The sequence below is a fragment of the Desmodus rotundus genome, chromosome 9 (genome assembly GCF_022682495.2).
Source record: "Desmodus rotundus isolate HL8 chromosome 9, HLdesRot8A.1, whole genome shotgun sequence".
NCBI classification, from domain to species: domain Eukaryota; kingdom Metazoa; phylum Chordata; class Mammalia; order Chiroptera; family Phyllostomidae; genus Desmodus; species Desmodus rotundus.
In genome coordinates this window covers 47,853,341-47,869,080 of record NC_071395.1, presented here as the reverse complement: position 1 = coordinate 47,869,080, position 15,740 = coordinate 47,853,341, and the positions used below count along the sequence as shown (strand labels likewise).

At 50.7% G+C, this 15,740-nt stretch overlaps 1 protein-coding gene across 3 annotated transcripts in view; it reads left to right on the top strand.

The window, feature by feature from the left end:
* Positions 1-15,634, top strand: part of MED26 (mediator complex subunit 26) — a 42,373-nt gene extending 26,739 nt beyond the window's left edge. The window contains exons 1-3 of one of the 3 annotated variants that reach the window (XM_045195623.2): positions 7,846-8,451; positions 12,390-12,464; positions 12,883-15,634. In XM_045195623.2, coding sequence (XP_045051558.1) covers positions 8,446-8,451; positions 12,390-12,464; positions 12,883-14,538 — 1,737 coding nt within the window. In that variant the 5' untranslated portion in view covers positions 7,846-8,445 and the 3' untranslated portion in view covers positions 14,539-15,634. Of the gene's footprint in view, positions 1-7,845; positions 8,452-12,389; positions 12,465-12,882 lie in introns of those variants that run through there. The other 2 variants (XM_024560729.4, XM_024560728.4) reach the window with 2 other exon arrangements.
* The last annotated feature ends 106 nt before the right edge of the window (positions 15,635-15,740 follow it).

Sequence of the window (15,740 nt, the reverse complement as noted above, 5' to 3'; positions counted from 1 at the left end):
TCCCACCCAGCAGTGTATGAGGATTCTGGTTGCTCCATGTCTTGGCCATCACTGGGTATGGTTAGTCTTTTTTATTGGGTTGGCCAAAAAGTTTGTTTTTTCCCCATATGATGGCTCTAGCAGTGCTTAGTAGTCTTTAACTTACTCAAAACAATTTTATTCGATTGTATTGTGACAGCTGTTATAACGTGCATTGTAAAAAAAAAAAAAAAAACTTACCAAAATTGGTAAATTTTTGTGCAGCCATTTTAATATTGAAGATGGAAGAAAATAAGTAACATTTTCAGCATATTATACTTTATTATTTCAAGAAAGGTAAAAACAACTGAAGTGCAAGAAAAGATTTGCGCAGTATATGGAGAAGGTGCTGTGACTGATAAAACATGTCAGAAGTGGTTAGTGAAGTTTCTTGGTACTATTGACATTTTTTCCAAATAATTCTTTGCTGTGGGGCTGTCTTATGCATTGGAAGATGTTTAGCAGCACCCCTGGCCTCTACCCACTAAAAGCCAATAGCAGGAGACAACTGACACACTCAGTATCCAAATCAATAAAGTTATTGCTGAAAATGAAAATGTATCTTTTATTTTACAGAAAAACTAAACAGACTTTTTGACCAACCCAATAATTTGTCTATCCCTGATGTCTAATAATGTGGTTGAGCATCTCATCAAGTGTTTGTTTGCCGTGTGTGTGTTTGCCTGGGAGAAAGATTTGAACACCTGTTTAGATCGTGTGCCCATACTCCCCCGTGCTTGGGTTAGTTGCCTATTTATTACTGAGTTGAGACAATTTTCATATGTTTTAGATACGAGTCCTTTCTTAGATACATGATTTATATATATTTTTCCCAGTCTGTGGCTTGCCTTTTCATTTTTATAACAATGTCATCTTTTGAAGAGCAAAGATTTTCAATTTTGTTAAAATCCAATTTATGTTGTCTCTATAGTTTGTGCTTTTTGTCATATTTTACAAGTCTTTGCCAAACCCAAGATCACTAAGATTTTTCTCTATATTTTCCTCTAGAGCACAGGTGGCAAACACAAGGCCCCGCGGGCCGAGTCTGGCCCTCCACCTTGTTTTATCCGGCCCGGCACCTTGTTTCTATGCTGCAGCAGCGCTAAGCTCTCGCCTAATTGTTAAGGAATAGTTACATTTATACAGTCCTAAAAATCACATTCGGCCCTTTGAAGGCAACCACAAGGCTGATGTGGCCCCCGGTGAAAATGAGTTTGACACCCCTGCTGTAGGTGTTCTGTAGTTTCAGTTCTTATATGTAGGTTTATGATCCGTTTTGTATCACTGTTTATCTGGTGAGGTAGGGGTCAAAGGGATATTTTGTTGTTGGTTTTTGTACATGGCTATCCAATTATTCCAGCAGTATTTGTTGAAAATTATTTGTTCCGTATTGAATTGCCTTAACACCTTTGTTAAAAATCAGTTGACTTTGTATGTGTGGGTCTGCTAAAGGACCCTATTCTGTTTCATTGATCTGTTTGGCACAAATAATACCAGACTGTCTTCTTGATTATGTAAGTCTTAATGTCAGATAATGTGAGTCTTCCATTTTCGTTCTTTCAAAGTTTGTTGGCTATTCTAGGACCTTGTGTTTCCATATAAATTTTAGAATCAACTTGTCAATTTCTCCCAAGGACCCTGATAGAATTTTGATTGGGACCGCATTGGCTCTGTAGATTAGTTTGGGGGAGACTTGACATCTTAAGAGATTTTGACTCTTCTTTACAGTCCATTAACTTGCTGTATCTCTCCATCAGTTGAGGCCTCTTTTAATTTCTCTCAGCCATATTTTGAACTTGTAGATTCTGAAAGAGTTTTCATATACACTTGGTATTTGTAAATAAAGACAGTTTTACTTCCTCTTTTCCAAGCTGGATGACTTTTTTTTGTTACTGGCTGGAACCTCCTGATAAGACTGAATGGGAGTGGTAAGCTCACATCTTTGTCCTGTCTTTTCTTTTCTTTTCTTTTCTTTTTTTTTTAAGATTTTATTTATTTTTAAAGAGGGGGAGGAAGGGAGAAAGAGAGGAAGAGAAACATCAATGTGTGGTTGCCACTTGAGTGGCTCCTACTGGAGACCTGGCCTATAACCTAGGCATGTGCCCTGCCTGGGAATCCAACTCATGACCCTTTGGTTTGCAGTCAGGCACTCAATCCACTGAGCCACACCAGCCAGGGCATCTTGTATCTTTTCTTAGGGGGGAAACATTCAGCCTCTTACCATCAAGTATAGCATTAGCTGTGGGCATTATAGAAGCACTTTATCAGCCAAGGAGGTTTTCTTCTATTCCTAGTTTGCTGAGAGTTTTTATTTGGAATAGATTTACAATTTTGTCAAATGTTTTTCTATATTGATTGGAATGATCATAAAGCTTTTTCATTTTCACCTTTTATTTTGACGAATTATATCAATTTTTAAGTGTTACCTGCCTCCCCAATTTAATTTCTAGTCTCCCTTTCTTTGCTGTCTTTTTCCTGTGCAGGCGTGCAGACTCCTTATCCTAATTGTCCCATTGCTTTCCCTTGAGCCAGCTGCCCATTTCTGCCCAGGTCACCAGTGTGGCTTGCTAATGGCCTGTTGCATGGAGGCAGGCCTGGGCTGACTGCACAGGTGAGGTCAGAAATGAATGTGTGGCCAGGTATGTAACAGGTGTCCTGGCTTCCTTGTTGGGGCAGCAGCATAATACTTACTGTGGAGGTCTGTACGTGGTAGGCAACAGACGCCCAGCACAGTACTGGTAGGCGACGCCCAGGCAGTGGGTGCTACCTGCCTGCCTTGCTCTAGTAACCTTAGACTTGGTCTTGCTGGGGACACTGAGCTGCTTACTGAGTGCTTCTTTTCTGGAACCTTTAGAATGCCCTTCTCCTCCCCAGACTGACCCCTACACAGGAGGAGCGTGTGGATGTGTTTCTCTGTGAGCTGTGAAGCGTAGGGGTAGCCTAGGCCTAAGGTGCTGCCGGTCTCAGGCCTTATTCTATAGGAGTCAGAGGATCTGTGCCTCTGTAGGGCAGGGGAGTGAAGGGCTGGCTTGCCAATGCCTCTTCCTCCTCTCAACCGCAGCAGCTTTGGCATTTGTTTCCAGGACAGGATGACCTCTGCATAAGATCAGCTTCTTATTAAAGTATAGCATACATACAGAAAAGTGCTAGAGTCGTAAGTTACACATTTCAGTGAATGTTTCTGAAGTGAACACACCCAAGTAACCCCACCCCGGTCAGGGCAAGAAATAGAGTATTTCTCTAGAAGCCACTCTTGTTCTATCTCCTGGTCATGCCCCACCCCCACTTCCCTGACTGTCACCATCAAGAAGTCTTGCATTCCAATGTAGAATGTATTCTTGTGTCTCTGGCTTTTCACTGTCTTGACATTTTGGAAATTTATCTTTGTGTTTAGCAGTGGTTCCTTCATTCTGTGTTGAATAGCTAAACTGTGATCTAGTTACCACCTACACTTAAGCCATGTAGGTGTTTTACATTTGGGCCTGTTCTGAGTACAGCTGCCCCCACCATTCTTGATACTCTTGTTTCTGTTAGTGCGTGACCTGGAGTGGAATTGCTGGGTTGTAGGGTGTGTCCATCCTTATGTGATGGACATTGGTGTGTGTCCGTCACATAAAGTGATGTGTCCATCGTTATGTGATGTCTGACATAGAATGCCCAGGCTCACCCTCCTGTTCATGGGTGATGGTGTCCTTGGTTCTCTCCAGTGTGCCCTCTGTTGCAGGAATGACCACTGAGAAAGTCCTTCTGCCACTGCCATTACTCCAACCCCACACACAGCCCAGGACTGTGGAGTAGCAGGTAGGGGGGAGGGGTGGCCTCCTGGCTCTGCACTAGGGCCGTGGAATGGCTTGGCAGTGATGTGCCAGGCATGCCTGGCCTGGTCTCTGAGGATACAGAGTTGCCAAGGGTGGTCAGTGCACCATTCAGAGCCTACAGACACGATCTGAGCTTTTCCCAGCTTTCTGCCTGGGCTTCCCAGCAGATGGAGAAGGGGCTCAGGTTAGTGGCTGATTTTGCTTACATGAGAGTTGGGCCCCACTGCATCTCTGCCCAGCCCCACGGCCGGGCATTTTCAGTTGGCATCACTGGAGTGTACTGTTTTCACCTTGCTGCTTTACTTAATAGTCTCTTGGAGGTCAGCCCCCATCAGTTCCTACAAGGCTGGCTCATTCTCGTTTTGGATAGCCCATTTTCATGTGCTTGTGGGCTGAGCACTTGTATGCCCTTCCCATCAGTTCTCGTCATTCTGTCTTGCACAGCTGGCATTTTTACTGGCTGGCCACTCCTAGAGGAGTGGGGCTGGGAGAGAGACACCCTCCCCGGCGTGCTGTCATCAGATACACTGCCAGCCAGGCCCTTCTCTGAGCGTGTCTGGCAGACATAAGTGCTCTGCTTGGCTCTCAGACTTTTCAGTTGTGTCAGTGTAGGAATGAACCAGTTCACAGATGACATGTTGAGAGCTCTCAAAAATGGCCGAATTACGTCAGTTGTACTTTCTGTTGACCTAATTCAGGGGTCAGGAGAGTTTTAAGTTCGCAGTTTTGTTGGAAAGAGCTGTTGGGATATAAAGGAGAGAGGGGGACAGCTTGGGGACTAGGGCTGCAGAGAGGAGTAGTGCCTCCCCTGCCCACTTCTCCGTGCTCTGTCTGCTGCTTGCGAGAGGCGGGAGTTTCCATCCCCTGGGCCCAGTTACAGCTGCAATTTCATGCTCCGGCTGTGGGTACTCTGCGGGCAGGCAGGCCATGCAGGCGGTGGGCATGCTCCAGCTGTGGATGCTCCTGGGGAGCAGATGGGCCCCATTGATGAGGAAGTGCTTTTGTGCTTTTGCAAGCAGTGAGCTTGGCTGCTGCACCTGAGAGATACCCCCCACCCTGCACCCCAGTGTTATTCTTCCTCTGCAAGAGACTCTGTTCCTGTGGCTGTGAGGCTTCCACAACTTTGGAGGATGGTGCCTTTGCCAGACAGAGCACTGGCATGGCATTAGCCCAAGGGAGGTTCCCCTTGCTTCTTCTGTCTGGCTGTGGGACCAGGCAAGGCAGAGCAGGGCCAAGGAAGCTGTACCTTCCAGAACTGAGTAGGAGGATCAAGCTGCACTGACTTCTTTTCCTCACTCAGGGAGACTGGATGAGACATGGGCTGGGCTCTTGCACCAAATTGTGACTGAGGCAGTTCAGGTCACAGGACAGCATCCGCCAGGGAACAAGTGTGGCATTTTCAGAAGCAAGAAGATTTGCAGTGGCTGAAAGTGGTTGATGCTGGGACAAAAATCACACACTCACCCAGCAAAGCCCTGTTTCATTCACCCTGTGCAAGCACCCTCAGCAGACACGACCGGCACCTGCTGTGTGGCTGGCAGGGAACGGTGACTCAGCTGAGGATGGCATTAGAATGCTCAGCACATTGAAAAGCTCAAAGTCTGGTTGCTTCTGGGTGCCATCTGCGGCATGTTTTGGTTTGGGAGGACAGCTTGCTTGCTGATGAACACTTCCAAAGTCTTTTGAGCTAAGTGGTTTTCATCATTGTTGTCTAGACCATTCTGTGTTTTAAAAGAAGAAAAAAAGGTGACTTGCACATTGTTGGTTTTTAAACTGAAAAGGTTTTTACTGCTGGTCAGCCCTCCTTGAGCCCACTGAACAAGTTGGTGCGGGCTGCCCTGCACAGATGCAGGCCCACAGGTGGTCAGGGCACTGGCCAGACAGTGAGGCAGGTGAGTCTGCCCTCCGTGTGCACCATCTAGGGCCAGGAGGGGAGCAGACTCCAGGGCCACCATCGTTTACTAAGTGGCTTGCGGCTCTTGGGTAAGCTTGGGGGTGAGCAGAAGCCTCTGCTTTGGTGGGAGGATGAGGGTTTCCCTGGCTCTAAGAGAGGAAGGCAAAGGCAGCCTGAAGACCATCTGAAAATGCTGCTAGGCATGAAGCTGCCTCCCCCCGTGTGGCTTCGAGGAGCTCTTTGTAACCTATTTCCCTGCTGTGGCAGGTTGGTGGGAGGGGACGAGGGTGGGATGCTGATGTAAGGCCACAGTCTACCACCTTCTAGCTGCACGGTGAGCCCTGGACCCTCAGTTTCCTTACCTGTTAAGTGGGGTTTTAAGGATGAAAAGCTCGAGTTTGGTCCCTGGAGGAAGCCAACAAGTGGCGGTCCTGTGAGAGTCCGTCCAGGTGGACCCACCAGTGCTCACACCTCAGGGAGTGCAAGGTTTCCCCATTTTCACCATGGCTGCACATGTCCGGCTTCATTAGCGAGAGGTTGGGTATTTCTGATAGAGTGAGACCCTTTGATGCATGGAGAAAAGAGCCACGAACCAGGGGCCTCACCAACTCTGAACTTGTCGTCTCGGTTCCTTATTTCATATCAGGGTGGAATTTCCCCCCAGGTGGTAATTATTCAGAGCTTTGGGCTTTACCTACGTATCCCTTGAAATAGAGCTATGGCATCCACAGATGGGTAAGAGCTTTGGTGTGTCTTGTGTTCGGCCATAACATCAAAAGCCCTGGGGACCTCTCTTGCCAACTCTCCCCTCCGTGGCCAATGCCCTCTGGAGAGCCCCTTGTGGACCCTGGAACACGCCCTCCCTATGATGGCTGAGGGCAGGAGGGCCTCTCCTGCATGAACTTCCTGCACAGCCAGCTTCTGGCCTTCTGTGCTCCTCAGCGGGGAGACCCGGACCCCAGGCCCTTTTCTACTCCAGGAGTGCAGGCTGTTTTGCCACCATGTGCTGAGAGTAAAGGGACTGGCAACAGGCTCACTGTGGAACCACCCAGCCCTTGGCCTTTTCCCCCGACACGCATCAAGTGTGTAGCACAAAGCCGTTGGGAAGAGTTGGAAAACAGATATCTGCTCACTTCACCTCCACACAGCTGCCCTGTCATTCCAGGTCTAGTGAAGTGCCCCATCCAAATGTAAGGAAATATGTGTATTTAATAACCTGTGGGTTTGTTTGCTGTTTTGTGGTAAATTTCAAACAAACTTAGAATAATGTAACCATCCTGGCATCAGTAGATATCAACTCAAAACCCTACTTACCAGATCAACATTGTTTCCTCTACCCTGACCCCCCACAGACACCCAAGTGGGTTCTTTTGTAGCAATTTCCAGGCAGCATCATTTCTTCAGTGAAGAGTCTAAAATGTGCCATTAAAGATTAGGGTGAGCAGTGCACCTTGAGCGTTCATTTGGAGCATGCTGTGCTGTGGAAGTTCGCACAGGCTCCTTCATTGCTCCCACGTGACCCAGGATGTGGGAGGATGGGGACATCACCTGAGCAGGAGTGGTGGCAGCCTGCACTGCCATGGTCCAAACTCTCCCAGACTGCTCTGAGGGGCGCCGTCCCCTTCCTGGGGCCGTTGCCTGAATATGTCCAACCCCATTCTTCCTGCTCCCTGAGAGTAAAGCAGCAGCCATCCCCAGCTAGGCTGGCTGGGTTAGTGACTTAGGGACTGTGGGGCTTTCTGAGAACGAGGGCTGTTTTACTTCCTTGGTGCCTGCTCTTGGTTTTCACATGGTGAGAAGACCCCGTAAGAGCCCTGGGAATTGGGTCAGGAGTGAAGAACATCCCGTTTCCAGCCCCTAATGAGGATGTGCGTAGTGAGGGTTCTTTCTCTCCTCTCGCCAGGAGGGTTCTTTCTCTCCTTCTTGCCAGGGGGTGCCTGCGAGTGTGACGTTGGAGGCACTGGCTGCCCGAAATGGACGCCCACGTTCACGCCGTCTGACCGAGTGTACCTGATTATGCCCCGTGAGTCGTCTTCAGTATAAGAACCATCAGCAAGGTGGTTATGGAGTCAGTCCCACCAGTAGTCATGGGTGACTTCATAGACACCTGCATCACACCCGAGGTGACTTCCTGCCCTGCCTTTGCAGTGGACACCTTAGGGTCCTCTCTTGAGTGTTCCCCATTGCCTGCTGCCATTCTGGAGTAGCTCCATCCCATCTTGCACCTCCCCTGAGGACATTTAGGTATACATGTGTGTGGGTCAAATGCCACCACTCTGTGGGCTCCACGGCTGGGCAGTATTTATTTCCAATAAAGAGGCCAAATACTGAAAACAAATGGGTTGGATGAGTGGGCTGGAGTGGTATAAGCAGTTCACACAGGAAGTCATTGGTAGTAAGGGGAGGTGATACTATGCTCACTAATTGTTTAAGAAATACAAATTAATCTGCATCTGTTGAGGGAGCCCTAATGAGGAAATGAAAGGCTGCTGGTACTCAGGTTCCCTGGTGTGTGGATTCTGCCTCTTTCGGGAAAGCCACTTGGCAGATGGTTTTGAGGTGTTTTTTACTGGGAAGAATCCCAAGGGAGACAGTCAGAGGAGTGGGGGGTCACGATGTGCTGGGCTGTTTCTGACAGCAGGAGGCTGCTTGGGGCCTTACCCTGGCCTGCAGGATGGAGCAGTGTGTGCGCTGTGGTGATGAGAACGTGTTTTCATGCAGGTGGGTACATTGGTCTGTTGGGGTGGTGGCAGCAGTCAGCTCCCACTGGGGCCGGAGTTGGGAGAAGGCAGGTTGTGTTCTCCTGGCATCCTCGCTCATGCCATTGTCTTCATTCTGGTCCCTCTCCCCTCTCTAGGGCTTTCTTGCCATCTCATCATCTCCCAGGGCCTTGGGACCTCTGCTGTCCATGCTAGGAGACCCTGCTCAGATGATGCCCTTGCCATAGGCGTGCCTAGCCTGTCTTGTAGCTGACACCCCTCTCCTTGCCCTGAGGACCCATGCTGGGCTTTGCAGTCCTGGAGCCTGGATGGGAGCCTCCCCTTGGCCATGTCACCTTGGTGTCTATGCTACCCACAGGCTCTTTCATCCAGAATGGGAGTCCTGCCACTCCTGAGTGGGTGGCTATGTAGATCGGTAAGGCAGGTTGTGTGTGGGGTCAGGGCTACTGCCTGCCAACAGGCTGGATGGGGTGAGATACTGCCTACTGGTTCTGAGACCAGAAGCCTGGTCTGACACTGTACAGACCCCCATGATTTCCTGTCTGTCCACTGTGGCCAGGGCTTGGGGCCAGACTCCTGGACTTCCATGCAGCAGAAGCAGAAGGTGGGAGACAGAGGGCAGCATTTTCCACAGGTCTGAGGGCCTCTGCACGCCACTTGAGTTATGGCAGGGCCCACAGACCTGTCCCTTCTCAGCTCCTGTGCAGCTTACAAAGAGGGTCCCGGCTGTGGGGTGTCAGTGGCACCAGGTGGCTGCCAGACCTAGGCTGCCCAGGTATTCTGCCTCCCGCTCCTGCCTGGCAGTGGGACAGCATCTGCCCAAGGACAAGGACACTCTGTGCTACTGGGCCTGCTGTGTGGGGACCCAGAGCTCTAAATATACCTGGGTGAGGTCACTGGGGTAGAGACAGGCCATGTGGGAAGCCCAGGACCCTGTTGGGGCCGGAAACAGGGAGCTGGTGGCCTTGCTCTTTCTGTGGGACTGGCCTCCTCACCGCACAGTTTGCTCTGGCACTGCATCCCTGCTCACGGCACATTAGAGCTGTGTAGGGTGTCGATTGTGTCTCCTCTCATACCCACTCCCTCGGTGCAGCTTGGAGTAGCTTTTTAGAGTCAGCTGGATGTGTTCATGGCCACATCCCCAAACGAAAACATCATGAGACGAGGCCATTGTTACCAGGGTGCAAGTTGGCCCCTGGCAGAGGGTCAGCATTGTGAGAGCTCTGTCAGGCACAGTGAGGGCCACTGTCGTTGCTCTGTGGTCAACGTGCTGCCTTCAGCTGGAAATGGGACAGATAAGAAAATACACAATTTTCTTACCTGGGAATACATAAGGCCAGCAGAGTAACAGCCCCCAAGGATGTCCACATCCTAGTCCCCAGAACTTGGGCACATGGCACCTTACATGGCAGAAGGGACTTTTGTAACTAAGGGTGTAGACCTGGATTGTCCTGATGGGCCCAGCACGATGGAATCTTTACAGGCAGAGACTGTTTCCTGACTGGTCAGAGGTGTGATGTGAGGGCTCCACACATTGCTGGCTTTGAGTGGGGATGGGGTGGGGACAGCAATCCAGGGAGTGCCGTGCCTTCCAGAAGCTGGGAATGGCCTTCAGATAACAGCCACAAAGAGAATGGGGGCTTCAGGTCTGCAGCCCTGAGGAACTGAATTCTGCCAGTACCTTAAGGAGCAGGAAACGGGTCCTTGAGAGCCTACCAAATGGAGCACAGTGTACTAACACCTGGGTCACAGCCCAGGGAGACCCTAGCACACTCCTAACCTCCGGAACCGGGGATAATCCATGAGTTCTGTTTAAACTGCTCAGTCTGTGATCACGCATGGACACTTTGGCAGCAAGAGGAAACTGATACGCCATGGTGCCGGCAAGGCTTCCTGGGGGCTAATTACAGTAGTTCATGGCCTTGGCGTCCACAGCCCCACTGGCTGCTTGTTTGTTAGCCCACAGTCACGTCTGGTCAGAGTGGTGATTGTGGTTTTGTTTGTAACAGCCAGTGGAAACACCGAAGCGTCCCCCAACAGGCTCTGCTCAGTGGGGCCTTCCGTCACTAGAAGGCTGAGCAAAAGGTGAGGTCTGTGCTGCTGGACGTGTCAGATGTTAGAAAGAACAAGGCATAAAACCATGTGTTGTTTTTTAAAATATGTGATAAGGCTTGTGGGTGTGAGGAATATTTCTGGGAAAGGTACAAGGAGATGCTGCAGTGCCTGGGTGGTAGGTGTACGTTTCCGTACTGTATCGTGCCTGCATAGCTCTGCTCTAGTGTGTGTGTTTGTGGGGGGTGATATGCTTGCTGTGATTTCAGAGGGGACGGGGGGCTTACACTGGGCATGGGCTCTCCCTTCCAGCCAGTCTGCCCACTAGAAACCCGCCTACTAGAAATCTGTAGCTGCTGGATTTGTGGGGCTACAGGAGGTTTTATTTATTTTTAGAGTGAGGGGAAGGGAGGGAGAGAGAGAAATATCTAATTGCAAGAGAAACATCTATTGGTTGCCTCTCGCATGCCCCCAACCAGGACCTAGCCCGCAACCCAGGCATTGTGCCCTGACGGGGTTTCGAACTGGCAGCTTTTCAGTTTGTGGGCTGATGCCCAACGCACTGAGCCACACCAGTCAGGGTAGGAGTTCTTTACTTCTCCTGTGTCCAAATCCTTCAGAGGGAATGTTTTGTCAACATATATTCCCTAGCAAGGCTTGCCTCTTCATCAACAGTGTCTTGTATTAAACTCGAGTTCTTAATTTTTATGAAGCCATTTTCCAGTTTGTCCATATTTTTTCTTGGCTAGTTAGTGCTTTGAGACTCCTAAGAACTCGTTGTTTACCTGAAGGTAGCAAAGATCTTCTCTTGTTTCTTGTAGAAGCATGAGAGTTTTCTCTCTCATTGAGGTCTGTGGTTCATTTTGAATATGCTGTTGTAGTGCTTGGTGTAAGTGGAATTGGCCATATATATTTTATGCCATGCTTCCCTCCCCGTGGTTTGAGCTCCATCTTGTTGGTGCACAAAAGCTATGGTTTGCTTATTTCTATGGCTCTTGAATTTCTCATTCTGTTTCTTCAATTCCTAAAGGACAGTGGTGTCATCATAACATCTGAACATAACGTTTGAACTTTCCGTGTCATCTCTTGTCTGTAAAATGGAATAATGCTAGTACCTACCCTGGGATTGATGTGACCACTGAACAAGGTGGTAACACATGGAAACAGGTATTAGTAGAGTAGGGTCTGGCTTGCAGCAGGTATCATAAAGGGGCTTAATTGCTTGGTAATAAGATACACACATAGATTTGTACTGGACAAAGCCCATTGTTCCCCAGTCGGGTGTGCCAAGAATTCCCTGGATTCCCTGGATTGTCAGGTACTGTTTCTGCCAGTGGGTGCGTGCAGTGTGTCCACTTAAGGGTTCAGCCTGCACCTCCTGATTACTAGGAGACTTGAGCCCTGGTGCTGCGACCTACTGCATTTTGCCCAGGGTCTCCGTATGGTCCAGATTTGGATCCTTGGGGCCCTGTGGCTTCTGTCGTCTCCCACCTTGTGACTTTCTGCTCACTTTATGGTGTCTTTGGATGACTTCTAAAGGTCTTGGTAATGTAGCCAAATCTGTTGGATTATTGTATATAGATCTTTTAATCTTGGTGCATTTTATTTAATAAACACTTTATCCTTGCACCCTATCAGATGGCAGAGTAGAGTGCGTCTCCTGGGTCAAGGGCAGATCTTGTTTCATAAACGTCATGAGTTTCAGTTGTCTAATAGCCACTCAGGCATGTGGGCATGTGTGTGGATGGGAGGGTGAGTGCCATGTCGGCCCCTGGAGCAGGTGTGGGGACGGGGGCTTCAGTGATGCCAGCTCCACTGGCTCTTGGTGTGGGAGAGGTGGAGCGGGCTAGAAGGGCAGGGATGTGATGAATGGCTCTTGTCTTACAGATCCGGAACATGGTGGCGGTGCTGGAAGTCATCTCCAGCCTGGAGAAATACCCCATTACCAAAGAGGCACTAGAGGTGAGTGTCCCCAGCCTGCAGTACATGCTCAAGAATATCATCTTTCCATGGGCACTGCGAGAGCCTGGGGTGGGTAGTCAGTCCCAGAGCTGGAGCTGCATCCTCTGCAGGATGCTCTGCAACTTGGAGGTGAGAGGGGTTCCTCGGGGAGGCTGCAGTGAGTGACACAGGCCCTGGGCTCTTCGTTTGCTGTTGCCTTTGCCACAGTGCTCTCGCCCTAAAAACTTCCATAACAAAGTGGCCTTGGAGTCAGCAGCCTACAGAATGGTGCTTCTGAGAATGCTGCCTTTGGCCTGAGACCCTAGGGTCTGAGGACTGGATTTGAGAATTTAGATGTCACAAAGGACCCATTTTTCCTGTGGGTTTTGTGTCTGGGGTTTAGGGGTCACAGGGTGTCATGGTCTCTCTCTGATTGTAGGAGACGCGACTTGGAAAGCTCATCAACGACGTCCGCAAAAAGACCAAGAATGAGGAGCTCGCCAAGCGGGCCAAGAAGCTGCTGCGGAGCTGGCAGAAGCTCATTGAGCCTGTGCACCAGAATGAGGCGGCACTGCGGGGGCTGGCAGGTGCTCCTGGCTCCGCTAATGGGGGTGCCCACAACTGCCGGCCAGAGGTGGGGGTGGCCGGCGCACCCAAGAGCATCCATGACCTGAAGAACCGCAACGACATCCAGAGACTACCTGGGCAGCGGCTGGACAGGCTGGGCAGTCGCAAGCGCCGGGGGGATCAGCGTGACCTTGGCCACCCTGGGCCACCTCCCAAGGTCTCCAAAGCAAGCCATGACTCCCTGGTCCCCAACTCATCACCTCTCCCCACCAATGGGATAGGTGGAAGCCCCGAGAGCTTCCTGGGTGCCCTGGACAGCAGCAGGCACGTGGGCCCGGAGAGTAGCCGCCTGGAGCAGGGTGAGAATGACAAGCACAGCGGCAAGATCCCCATCAATGCCGTGAGGCCGCATACCAGCTCCCCAGGACTGGGCAAGCCCCCTGGGCCCTGCTTACAGAGCAAGGCTGCAGTGCTGCAGCAGCTGGACAGGGCAGACGAGACCCCCGGACCCCCCCACCCCAAGGGACCTCCACATTGCTCCTTCAGTCCCCGGAACTCACGGCATGAGGGCTCCTTTGCCCGGCAGCGGAGCCCATACACACCCAAGGGCTCTGTGCCCAGCCCCTTGCCTCGGCCCCAGTCACTAGATGTCACGCAGGTGCCATCACCTCTACCACTGGCCCAGCCATCCACACCCCCTGTGCGGCGGCTTGAGCTGTTGCCCAGTGCCGCTGAGAGCCCTGTGCACTGGCTGGAGCAGCCTGAGGGTCACCAGCGGCTCTCTGGGCCAGGCTGTAAGGCAGGGCTGCCACCGGCTGAGCCTGTCCTGCCCCGGGCTGGCTTTTCCCCGGACTCCTCCAGGGCAGACAGTGACACGGCCTCCCCTGGTGGCTCGGACAGCAAAAAGAAGAAGAGGTACCGGCCTCGTGACTACACCGTGAACTTGGATGGCCAAGTGGCTGAGGCGGGCGTCAAGCCTGTCCGGTTAAAAGAGCGGAAGCTCACTTTTGACCCCATGACAAGACAGATCAGACCTCTGACCCAGAAAGAGCCAGTGCGGGCTGACAGCCCTGTGCACACGGAGCAGCCCAGGACAGAGCTGGACAAACCCGAGGCCAAGGCCAGCCTCCAAAGCCCCTTTGAGCAGACGAACTGGAAAGAGCTGTCACGCAATGAGATCATTCAGTCCTACCTAAGCCGACAGAGCAGCCTACTCTCTTCATCAGGCGCACAGACCCCAGGGGCCCACCACTTCATGTCTGAGTACCTGAAGCAGGAGGAGAGCACCCGGCGTGGGGCCAGGACGCCACATGTGCTACTGCCTCCAGGCTCACCCACTGACCTCCCAGGGCTGAGCCGCCAGGTCACACAGGACGATCTGGACAGAATCCAGGCCCACCAGTGGCCAGGGGTGAACGGGTGTCAGGACACACAGGGTAACTGGTATGACTGGACGCAGTGCATATCGCTCGACCCGCACGGTGATGACGGGCGGTTGAACATTCTGCCTTATGTCTGCTTAGACTGACTGGCCCCACAGCCTCTAAGTGCATTCCCACCTTGCAGTTAGCAGGAGGGTGGCCGGGCCTGGAAGCCTCCACTGGTTTGGAGCCCAGCTGAGGCAGAAGGGAGGGGCAGGGGTCTAGAGGTCTCTCCGAGCTCTTCCCTCAAAATTTTCCTTCTTTTGTGAAATGCTGCTACCAGTTTACTAACAATATTACAAAGGAAGGACCACATGGAAGGAAGGCCGGCAAAGTGAGTTCAGAACTCTATAGCAAACCAGCTATAAAAAGCATCAGTCCCCCAGCCCAGTAGAGGTGCAGACATGTCCCAGCACCCATGAGCTGGGACCTCAGTTGTAGGCAGGCACAGAAAACCTGTGGGAGACATTACCTTTAAAACAGCAACAGAAGCACGCATCTCATCTCTCTGCATTTTCTGTTCTCTGATTTGGCCCTGAGTGTCTGAGGCAGTGGGCAGTCCCAAGGCCTCTGCACCTCGCCCGGCCAAGTGTTTCCATCTTGGTGCCAGAAGCTTCTGTTGGCATCAAGCGGACCTCCTGGCTGGTCAGTTTGACCCACACTCCATGGGCATCCACACATTAGTATCTGTTTTCAGTTCAAACCCAGTTTTTAAAGAAATGCTGCAAAAGTTTGAGTTTTCTAGAGTTTATTTTATCATCCTCTTCCATCTTACCACCAGCCAAATAATTTTCCTTTTCATATTCCCTTTCCTGCACATGTCTAGAAAACTCCGTCTTTCTAGGGTCCCATCCCCAAAACACAAAGTTCCCGCAGGTGCTACTGGTGTGTAAAGCTGTACTGTTGGCAAGGAGACCTGTCTGTGCGCTGGAAACACTCATGACCATTCCTTTAGATTCGTTTGCCTTATGGTTATTGTCATAACGCGATTTGCAAAAACAAGGAGCCTTAGTGAATGTACAGTACCTAGACTTCTGTGTTCTCAGGATGCAGAAGGGAGCAACTTTGCTATATGGTCCAGTAAGTGGACACCTTGTGATATAAATGTGGAAATAAAAAAAAAAAAAACATTTGCACAAACCAGTCTGAGAATCATTTCTAATTGTTCCCTTACAGCCAGATTAGCTTTTCATGGATTCTACATAAGCCAAGAAAACCTGGACCATGTGTCCACAGTTTGGGCCCCACAGCAAGACTGCAGGGCAGTAGGCAGGCAAAGTGACTGAGTCAGCCTGTTAGTGTTCCTCAT